The sequence below is a fragment of the Entelurus aequoreus genome, linkage group LG21, assembly GCF_033978785.1.
Source record: "Entelurus aequoreus isolate RoL-2023_Sb linkage group LG21, RoL_Eaeq_v1.1, whole genome shotgun sequence".
Lineage (NCBI taxonomy): Eukaryota > Metazoa > Chordata > Actinopteri > Syngnathiformes > Syngnathidae > Entelurus > Entelurus aequoreus.
The window spans coordinates 44,545,179-44,557,449 of record NC_084751.1 but is presented as its reverse complement, the minus strand read 5'-3'; the positions used below and the strand labels follow the sequence as shown (position 1 = coordinate 44,557,449).

General features: G+C 32.3%; 1 protein-coding gene across 3 annotated transcripts in view; it reads right to left on the bottom strand.

Annotated features, from left to right (window-relative positions):
* Positions 1 to 12,271, bottom strand: part of gtf3c5 (general transcription factor IIIC, polypeptide 5) — a 34,285-nt gene that overhangs the window by 10,490 nt on the left and 11,524 nt on the right. For all 3 annotated transcript variants that reach the window (XM_062031696.1, XM_062031697.1, XM_062031698.1), the window contains exons 3-6: positions 6,223 to 6,421; positions 5,959 to 6,145; positions 2,267 to 2,371; positions 9 to 123 (exon numbers count right to left, since the gene is read on the bottom strand). In XM_062031696.1, the coding sequence (XP_061887680.1) occupies positions 9 to 123; positions 2,267 to 2,371; positions 5,959 to 6,145; positions 6,223 to 6,421 (606 nt within the window). The remainder of the gene's footprint in view (positions 1 to 8; positions 124 to 2,266; positions 2,372 to 5,958; positions 6,146 to 6,222; positions 6,422 to 12,271) is intronic.

Below are 12,271 nucleotides of genomic sequence, written 5' to 3'. Positions count from 1 at the left end.
TTTTGTACCGTTCTTGGTGCTACAGCGCATCCTGTAGTCCAGCATCTGGTACTTTTTGGACTCAATTGTCCTCCTGGGGTCATAACCAAACTTGATCCACAGACTTCTCCATGGTCCAGTCACCTTAGAAAAAGTTGTTTTATTTGTTAAACTTGCTCCCACATTTGACTTCATGACATTACTTAATAGATAAGAGCAGATTTTATTTCACGACGGGTATCCCGATTCAACTGTTTCCAACTTTGAATACGATAACAATATTTCAGCCTTGAGTATTGGCTGATATCGATATCAATCTGAAACTACAGCAGGACAAATCCCACATACTTTAATTATAGTGTGGAATGATATAAAAGGACTGCGCAAGCTGAGATTAATGGTAAATATGAAAATCACTAATCCATTTATTATAAACTCTCTGCATTTGACTTATGCTGTCTTACATTAAGTTGAAGTGGAATAGTAATTGTCTACACCGAGTGGCCACCATAATTCACTAAATCACGATCATGACTAGGTACGTTAAATGATGCTGACACGTTTGTTACTGGATATTTTGAATAAGCTTCTGGAGACTATCAGAATCAGATTTATTGGCAAAGTATGGTTAACACACGAGAAATGTATAATCAATTTATAACGATTTGATACTCGTTTATATTGGCAAATGTAGTGTTTTAGACAGCAATATTGTTCACTTGTTAGGTATGCCTAGCCTGTGTGCTATTGTATTCTTAGGTGTTGTGTGGCCTAGAGCTCCTATCCTATCTAGCCTATAATATTTACATGTTGGAAGTGACGTCATTAAAATACAAGAAAAGACCAACTTTATGTGCTTATTTGAGGACATTTCGATGTTAACGTGCTGATTGTTACACCCTAAGCTGAGACACTTGTAAGTCGAGGTATTTATGCATGTATAAATATACATACAGTATATATACACATACATATATATATTTTTTTTAATATATATGTATATACATACATACAGTACATATACACATATATACATACTGTACATATATAAATACACATACAATAATATATATATACATACACACATACAATAATATATATATATATATATATATATATATATATATATATATATATATATATATATATATATATATATATATATATAAATAAATATATATAAATATATATATATATATATACATATATATATGTAAATATATATATATATATATATATATATATATATATATATATATATATATATAAATATATATATATATATATATATAAATATATATATATATATATATATATATATATATATATATATATATACATATATATATATATATTTTTTTTTTTAAAGGACCAATAATTGTAATGTTTGATACTTAATGAATACTGAATGATTGTATAATCTAATAATGAATAATAATTATATAATAATAAATGGTCAAACTGTGACTATAATTAAATGTATATGTATGTATATTTATGCATGTATATTTATGCATGTATAAATACACATATAGTATATACAGTATACACATACATATATACATTTTTTAATATAAATTTATATACATACATACATATACACATATATACATACATTTATAAATACATATATATATATACACATACATACACACATACAATAATATATATATATATATATATATATATATATATATATATATATATATATATATATATATATATATATATAGATATTTATTATTATTTATTTTTTAAAGGAGCAATAATTGTAACGTTTGATACTTAATGAATACTGAATGATTGTATAATCTAATAATAAATAATAATTTTATAATAATAAGCGGCCAAACTGTGACTATAATTAAATAAAAACAGCATCACTCCCTGTGAAATATCAGGCTTTTATGTTGAACAATGAAATAAATACAGGTATGTGCTATTAATATTTAGCTTAATTGCTATTTAATTAAACAAATACTATCGTTGTATGAATAAGCTAACTTTAGTTAAACCCTAACAATGTTCTGCTGATGTAGTAAGAATTTCTTACTTATTCAGTTTCAGTACAAAATAATACATGTTGGCACTTTCGGAGTTTATTCTTTAAAGGTGTAAATCAGGATAAGAGTAAAACACAACAGTGCCTGTTTAATTGATTTCTTATTCAAAAAACATTTCAAATGCTTCGTTTTAATTTGCTTTTCAAGATGACAGAGAGGATTAAAAAAAGACACATGTAGTGATGTTTATTCCGTATCTGGCACTTTATGTCCCGTTATCTCACCATATAGTAGGCAAAGACCGGCAGGAGCAGTTTGAGCTTCTCAGGGTGGATGTTGATGTTGGCCTTGACTGCGTTCCGTGACCAGATGGGCCGGCTCTCAAACATCTAGGCACAAAAATTGTTTTTAGATAGATAAAATGTTTGCTAAAGATTAGCAAATGTTGTGAACTACAGTAACCCTAAACTCAGCAGTTCAAGTGACTCACAGGATTATTTTTATTAAACAGGTCTGAAGTACTTGGGTTAAAATATTAAGAATGGGAGTATAAATTGCAGAATTTGGTATGAATATTATAAAGAGGTCCTTGAAAAAAAGTATTTCCAATCTATGGTACCAAAAACCCCTGATTCAACGATAACTTAAATAAGAAATACATACGTGCTTATATTAAACCAGGGTTTCTTTTTAACCTTTTTGAACTCTAGGCCAAACTTGTCCACTATAGAAAGGCCCAGAGTCCACTCAAATATTAATACTGAATTAGTAATCTTACCCTTTATTTTAATCGTATTCAATATTTATATCTACCCTCCTTACAGTTAACAACCTTGTCAAAAGATATGAAACAATGTGTTAATCACAAAGATTAGTATTTATTCAACAAATAAACCATAGACGTAGGTTAGGCTGATTAAAACAGTAAGTATTAACCAAATATACTGCATAAGGGACTCCTAATAACTAACGAAAATTACATTTACACACAATTATGATGTGCTAAAATGTAACTAAATTATTAATGAATATGTTTCTTAACTAAACTGTCAATAATATTAAAGTGCAAATGAAAATACAGCTTCATTACTCTAATCATACTTTTTGCGCTGAAAAAACTTTTCACAAATAAGAGTGAACATTACTATTGGTTGTATTTTGTGAATTGAAGATTATAGTACAGTATTTATGCCCACCATCAAAATTGTTGCCAGCTAACTAAGAAATAATCTGAAAATCAGGTCAGTATTTAGAAAGTTATGATGGATTAAATATACTGACACTTCATTAAAGGCCTACTGAAATGAATTTTTTTTTATTTAAACGGGAATAGCAGATCCATTCTGTGTGTCATACTTGATCATTTCGCGATATTGCCATATTTTTGCTGAAAGGATTTAGGAGAGAAAATCGACGATAAAGTTCGCAACTTTTGCTCGCTGATAAAAAAAGCCTTGCCTGTAGCGGAAGTAGCGTGACGTCACAGGAGCTAGTATTCCTCACAATTACCCGTTGTTTACAATGGAGCGAGAGATTCGGAGCGACAAAGCGACGATTACCCCATTAATTTGAGCGAGGATGAAAGATTCGTAGATGAGGAACGTTAGAGTGACGGACTAGAGTGCAGTGCAGGATGTATCTTTTTTCGCTCTGACCGTAACTTAGGTACAAGCTGGCTCATTGGATTCCACACTCTCCTTTTTCTATTGTAGATCACGGATTTGTATTTTAAACCACCTGGGATACTATATCCTCTTGAAAATGAGAGTCGAGCACGCGAAATGGACATTTAAAGTGACTTTTATCTCCACGACAATACATCGGTGACACACTTAGCTACTGAGCTAACGTGATAGCATCGTTCTCAAATGAAGATAGAAACAAAAGAAATAAACCCCTGACTGGAAGGATAGACAGAAGATCAACAATACTATTAAACCATGTACATGTAACTACACGGTTAAAAATTCTCAGCCTGGTAAGGCTTAACAATGCTGTTGCTAACGACGCTAAGGCTAATTTAGCAACTTAGCAACCGGACCTCACAGAACTATGATAAAAACATTAGCGCTCCACCTACACCAGCCAGCCCTCAGCTTCCCATCAACAGCCGTGCTCACCTGCGTTCCAGCGATCAACGGCGCGACGAAGGACTTCATCCGTGGGTTTGGCGGCAAGCATCGGCTAGGCGTAGTAAGTAGTCCTTGTTGTGTTGCTGTAAGTATTGTACTTAGCCGCTAATACACCGATCGATCCCACCTACAACGTTCTTCTTTGCAGCCTCCATTGTTCATTAAACAAATTGCAAAAGATTCACCAACACAGATGTCCACAATACTGTGGAATTTTGTCGAAGAAAACAAGAGGTTTTTGTATCGGGTCAGATGGGGTCCAACCACTTCCGTGGATTTTGTGACGTCACGCGCATAAATCATATCCAAAGGAGTTTTTCAACCGGAAGTGTGGCGGGAATTTTAAAATGTCACTTTATAAGTTAACCCGGCCGTATTGGCATGTGTTGCAATGTTAAGATTTCATCATTGATATATAAACTATCAGACTGCGTGGTCGCTAGTAGTGGCTTTCAGTAGGCCTTTAATGGTTGTGTGAAGCTATTTATTGGCAAACAACTGTGTTTACTCTTTTTAAATCAAAATGACAAAAGAAACACATTATTATGCCTAATTTGGACAACCATGTATGGTGAAGATAAGGTACTTTTTAAAAAAAAATTATAAAATAAGATAACTAAATTAAAAACATTTTCTTGAATAAAAAAGAAAGTAAAACAATATAAAAACAGTTACATAGAAACTAGTAATTAATGAAAATGAGTAAAATTAACTGTTAAAGGTTAGTACTATTAGTGGACCAGCAGCACGCACAATCATGTGTGCTTACGGACTGTATCCCTTGCAGACTGTATTGATATATATTGATATATAATGTAGGAACCAGAATATTGATAACAGAAAGAAATGGGGGGAGGGAGGTTTTTTGGGTTGGTGCACTAATTGTAAGTGCATCTTGTGTTTTTTATGTTGATTTAATAAAAAATAAAAAATAAAATAAAAAACAACAACGATACAGATAATTAAAAAAACGATACCGATAATTTCCGATATTACATTTTAACGCATTTATCGGCCGATAATATCGGCAGACCGATATTATCGGACATCTCTAATTATATATATATATATATATATATATATATATATATATATATATATATATATATATATATATATATATATATATATATATATATATATATATATATATATATATATATTTCAGACTATAAGTCGCTCTGGAGTATAAGTCGCACCGGCCGAAAATGCATAATAAAGAAGGAAAAAAACATATAAAAGTCGCACTGGAGTATAAGTTGCATTTTTGGGGGAAATGTATTTGATAAAAGCCAACACCAAGAATAGACATTTGAAAGGCAATTTAAAATGTCTAAAGAATAGTGAAAAAAAACAACGATACAGATAATAAAAAAAACGATACCGATAATTTCCGATATTACATTTTAACGCATTTATCGGCCGATAATATCGGCGATATTATCGGACATCCCTAATAAAAATATAACATTTACATAATAAAAATCAACTACAGGCTTCCCAAATGCTGTAATAAATTAAGCATGATGAGTTGACATGAAACTGATTAATGTTGCACTTTTTATATGTAGAAGAAAAGTTTTGTCATTTTTTAAAATCTGAGCAACAACTTGAGGCAGTTTAATGTTGATTAACGTGGGCAGAATTATTATAGTGTTCCCAATGTTGAAAGGATAAAGCCATTGTTTACAAATTTGTTAAAAAAATAACCAAAAAATTTATATTTTGTTGTTTTCTTACTGTACCGAAAATGAACTGAACTGTGACCTCTAAACCGAGGTACGTACCGAACCAACATTTTTGTGTACCGTTACACCCCTACCTGAACGTGATTGCAAACATACCGCTGCCAGTTTTTCCTCCGCCTGCCTGTCATTGTCCCTCTGACACATTCGAGTCCAGTTCGTCTTGGCCGCCTCCATGCACTCGCTCGGCACATTAGGATCCGTGAAACTGACGAAAATGGCATTGTGAGACCGCCGGACTCTATTCAAACCAATAACATTGGTCTTGTTCTGTACATCTCCTTGCCTGTGTCAAGAAACGTGAAATAAAAGGTGAGCACCAAAATGAAATTAGCATCGCATCATTACGACGACGACGCTTACAGTCTTTGATTGACGTCGGGTCGGTAGAAATAATCCACGGGACTGTCGAGACGTGAAAAGATGGCTGGGGGGATGAAGTATGGCAGGGGCTGCTCAAAGAATTCTTGCTTTTCTGGTTTGCGCAGGATAATTTTGTCATACAAAGATGCATGTTTTCCATCTTGGCTGTGCACAGCAAGGCATTGGTAGTCTGCCATCCCTGCAACAGACAAAATATGCTTTGATATTCAGGTCAGGCACACACAAACATTCACGTTGACAAAGTTGCTCAAATCGGACCGTCACTATTTAATTAGATGATGTAATGTGAGTGTGGATGGTTTCTTGACTGTATCCTCAAGTCAGCTAGGATAGGCTCCAGCTCACCCGTGACCCAAATGATGACAAGAAGCATAGAAAACGGATGATTATTGTGGTTGTACACTGCAAAAACTGAAATCTAAGTAAGATGAAATATCTCAAATAAGGGTGATATTTGCTTATTTTCTGTCTGATAAGATATTTCTTCTCACTTAGCAGATTTGATGTTAGAGTGTTTTACTTGTTTTAAGGGTTTTGGTCCTAAATGATCTCAGTAAGATATTACAGCTTGTTGTTGAGATTTGATGAGCTATATTGAGTAAAACATGCTTGAAACTAGAATATCAACTGTAGCAAAGCTGTGTCATCAACACTCACAAGTATAAAACTACTTTTTTAAAGTAATCATTTCTTATTTCAAGCATGAAAAAAAAATCATGACTTTGACACAATTGTGTCTCATAATTAAAACAGATGACAGCCAAATGGACTTTGCTGTTTTATTTTCAATGAAACAATAGAAAAGTACTCATATAGTAGTACAGTTGGCACAGTACAGTAAACTGACAGTTAATATTTAAACATTTAACATGTGACATTTCAAACAATTTTGAACAGAAATAGTTCATGCACATTCAGATAAATTCTTCAAAATTACAATAAAAAAAAACTTGGCCGGGGGCCGGGCTGTAAATATGCGCACTAATTGACTGAAAGAGAACGCACTTGGCGCAATGATGTCATGTTATCGAAGGAAAAATGCATTTTTAGACCATATGATTTGCCTGAGCGGCTAGGAGACCCCGAGAGCAACAAGCAGTTTGCCTTGTTGCCTTTCCATTAAGAACAATAAAATTAGTTTTTAGTATAAGTTTGCTGGTTTCAAGAAATGTAATGCCGAGCGCATATCATTATGTCAAGATAATGGCACTAGTGTTCACTTCATTTAAGAATATTTTTCAACATATTGAGCAAAAAGGTCTCTTTTTTTTTCTACCAAGAAAAGTGCACTTGTTATTAGTGAGAATATACTTATTTTAAGCTATTTTTGGGTTCATTGAGGTTAGCTAATTATGCTTGTTTTGGAAAGTCTCGACAAGCCGAATTTTCTTGTTCTATTGGCAGATAATTTTACTTAGTTCAAATAAAATTCCCCTAATTTTTTTTTTTTTTTTTCTTGTTTTTGAACACTGACTTTTTGCAGTGTAGTTCGACGTCATAAAGTGTTGCAAATACTGTTATCGTTACGCCCGAGATATAATGTTTAATAAGGGAGGCTCGCACATGAATTACCGTATTTTCCGGACCATAAGGCGCACCGGATTACTGCAGATGAATGGTCTATTTTCGATCTTTTGTCATATTTAAGGCGCACTGGATTATAGGGCGCATTAAAGGAGTCATATTATTATTTTTTTTTTCTAAATGTGAAGCACTTCCTTGTGGTCTACATAACATATAATGGTGGTTCTTTGGTCAAAATGTTGCATAGATTATGTTTTATAGATCATCTTTGAGCCGCTTTCTGACAGTCGCGTCAGGATGCGCCGTTTTGTGGGCGGTCTTATTTACGTGGCTAACCTTCGACAGCATCTTCTCTTTGTTGTAGCGGTGTAGCGTGCAAGGACGAGAGTGGAAGAAGTGTCAAAAGATGGAGCTAACTGTTTTAATTATATTCAGACTTTACTTCAATTAACAACGGAGCAGCATCTCCTCATCCGGAAACAACAACAACAAGGCTGGAAATGTGTCCTGTAATAAACCATCCGACCAGAATTCACTAATAACTAAAGTTCCTTGGGTGAATAATGAAAACTCACTACACCGGTATGTTTTAGCGCTTTCATGGCGAGTTAACTGGCAGATATAAGTAAGAACTTTGCACTACTTTATATTAGAAATGGCAACAGCGGAGGATGGATGTCACATAACAAGAAGATAGAGAAAAAGAAGAAGCTTATCGACTACGGTGTCGGCACGGACTACAAAGGCGGACGCACACAATTTTTCAGGACTTATGCAGACCCCAAATACAGATCAGCAGGTACCAGAAGGTAAGAAAAATTGCTTCTGCATAATATTGCGATACAAAACGCCAGATAATATGTCTTCCCTTATACACACACCATAATAATACTCCTATGTTGAAGCACAGTACAATCCAAGTCGTACCAAAACATTTTGATAGATTTTTGAGCGCCGTGTGTAATGTTCTATATTCTCAATGGAACATATAAAATGTTGGTGTCGTTTACATGAGTCATATTGCCATCATATTGCCTACATGTATCTCTTATGTTTGACTGCCATCTACTAGTCACACTTATTATTACACTATGTACCAAATAAAATTGTTTCGAGGTCAGTAAGCAAAACCAGAATTATTCCGTACATTAGGCGCACTGTCGAGTTTTGAGGAAAAAAAATGATTTTGAGTGCGCCTTATAGTCCGGAAAATACGGTAATCAAACATTTACTATGTTAATAAACACATTGTACATATCTTACAATTTCAAAATTGAGCGTCATTATTATTTATTTATATTCATTATTTAAGTTATTTTATTAGAAGGTGTATCTAACGTGGTTCGTAAGTGTATGTTATGATGGAAATAGAAGTTGATAATAAGGGGTACGGTGTGTACCCTTGTAGTTACCAAAACTTGGTAATTTCAAAGTAAAACTGAAAGCATGGTTACAAGAAAACCAAACATGCGAACAATGTTTATTTTATTTGATTACAACTGTTGCAAAATGCTTGTCTTTTTATTTATTGAATTGCATTGGGCTGTCAGGTCAATCTGTTTATATGTTGAGAGAACACAGATGGAGATTAGCATCCTTGCTATAAGCTGTCATATTCACACAAACACTGCAAAAAGTCAGTGTTCAAAAACAAGAAAAAAAATACAAAAATTAGGGGTATTTTATTTGAACTAAGCAAAATTATCTGCCAATAGAACAAGAAAATTTAAATTAGCTAACCTCAATGAACCCCAAAATAGCTTAAAATAAGTATATTCTCACTAATAACAAGTGCACTTTTCTTAGTAGAGAAAAAAAAGACCTTTTTGCTCAATATGTTGAAAAATATTCTTAAATGAAGTAAATGCTAGTGCCATTATCTTGACATAATGATATGCGCACGGCATCATGATTTTTTTTTCATGCTTGAAATAAGAAATTATTACTTTAAAAAGTAGTTTTATACTTGTGAGTGTTGATGACACAGCTTTGCTACAGTTGGTATTCTAGTTTCAAGCATGTTTTACTCAATATAGCTCATCAAATCTCAGCAACAAGCTGTAATATCTTACTGACATCATTTAGGACCAAAACACTTAAAACAAGTAAAACACTAACATAAAATCTGCTTAGTGAGAAGAATTATCTTATCGGACAGAAAATAAGCAAATATCACCCTTATTTGACATATTTAATCTTACTTAGATTTCAGTTTTTGCAGTTAGAACGTTAGTGTTCAAAAACAAGGGAAAAAAATACAAAAATGAGGGGTATTTTATTTGAACTAAGCAAAATTATCTGCCAATAGAACAAGAAAATTTGGCTTGTCAAGACTTTCCAAAACAAGTCAAATTAGCTAACCTCAATGAACCCAAAAATACCTTAAAATAAGTATATTCTCTCTAACAACAAGTGCACTTTTCTTGGTAGAAAAAAGACTTTTAAGCTTAATATGTTGAAAAATATTCTTAAATGAAGTAAATGCTAGTGCCATTATCTTGACATAATGATATGCGCTCGGCATCATGATTTTTTTTTCATGCTTGAAATAAGAAATTATTACTTTAAAAAGTAGTTTTATACTTGTGAGTGTTGATGACACAGCTTTGCTACAGTTGGTATTCTAGTTTCAAGCATGTTTTACTCAATATAGCTCATCAAATCTCAGCAACAAGCTGTAATATCTTACTGAGATCATTTAGGACCAAAACACTTAAAACAAGTAAAACACTAACATAAAATCTGCTTAGTGAGAAGAATTATCTTATCGGACAGAAAATAAGCAAATATCACCCTTATTTGACATATTTAATCTTACTTAGATTTCAGTTTTTGCAGTTAGAACGTTAGTGTTCAAAAACAAGGAAAAAAAATACAAAAATGAGGGATATTTTATTTGAACTAAGCAAAATTATCTGCCAATAGAACAAGAAAATTTGGCTTGTCAAGACTTTACAAAACAAGTAAAATTAGCTAACCTCAATGAACCCAAAAATACCTTAAAATAAGTATATTCTCACTAATAACAAGTGCACTTTTCTTGGTAGAAAAAAGACTTTTTTGCTCAATATGTTGAAAAATATTCTTAAATGAAGTAAATGCTAGTGCCATTATCTTGACATAATGATATGCGCTCGGCATCATGATTTTTTTTTCATGCTTGAAATAAGAAATGATTACTTTAAAAAAGTAGTTTTATACTTGTGAGTGTTGATGACACAGCTTTGCAACAGTTGGTATTCTAGTTTCAAGCATGTTTTACTCAATATAGCTCATCAAATCTCAGCAACAAGCTGTAATATCTTACTGAGATCATTTAGGACCAAAACACTTAAAACAAGTAAAACACTCTAAACATAAAATCTGCTTAGTGAGAAGAATTATCTTATCGGACAGAAAATAAGCAAATATCACCCTTAATTGACATATTTAATCTTACTTAGATTTTAGTTTTTGCAGTTAGAACGTTAGTGTTCAAAAACAAGAAAAAAAATACAAAAATGAGGGGTATTTTATTTGAACTAAGCAAAATTATCTGCCAATAGAACAAGAAAATTTGGCTTGTCAAGACTTTCCAAAACAAGTAAAATTAGCTAACCTCAATGAACCCAAAAATACCTTAAAATAAGTATATTCTCTCTAACAACAAGTGCACTTTTCTTGGTAGAAAAAATACTTTTTTGCTCAATATGTTGAAAAATATTCTTAAATGAAGTAAATGCTAGTGCCATTATCTTGACATAATGATATGCGCTCGGCATCATGATTTTTTTTTTCATGCTTGAAGTAAGAAATGATTACTTTAAAAAAGTAGTTTTATACTTGTGAGTGTTGATGACACAGCTTTGCAACAGTTGATATTCTAGTTTCAAGCATGTTTTACTCAATATAGCTCATCAAATCTCAGCCACAAGCTGTAATATCTTACTGAGATCATTTAGGACCAAAACACTTAAAACAAGTAAAACACTAACATAAAATCTGCTTAGTGAGAAGAATTATCTTATCGGACAGAAAATAAGCAAATATCACCCTTATTTGAGATATTTCATCTTACTTAGATTTCAGTTTTTGCAGTTAGAACATTAGTGTTCAAAAACAAGGGGAAAAAAAAAAGAGGGGTATTTTATTTGAACTAAGCAAAATTATCTGCCAATAGAACAAGAACATTTGGCTTGTCAAGACTTTCCAAAACAAGTCAAATTAGCTAACCTCAATGAACCCAAAAATACCTTAAAATAAGTATATTCTCTCTAACAACAAGTGCACTTTTCTTGGTAGAAAAAAGACTTTTTTGCTTAATATGTTGAAAAATATTCTTAAATGAAGTAAATGCTAGTGCCATTATCTTGACATAATGATATGCGCTCGGCATCATGATTTTTTTTTCATGCTTGAAATAAGAAATTATTACTTTAAAAAGTAGTTTTATACTTGTGAGTGTTGATGACGCAGCTTTGCAACAGTTGATATTCTAGTTTCAAGCATGTTTTACTCAATATAG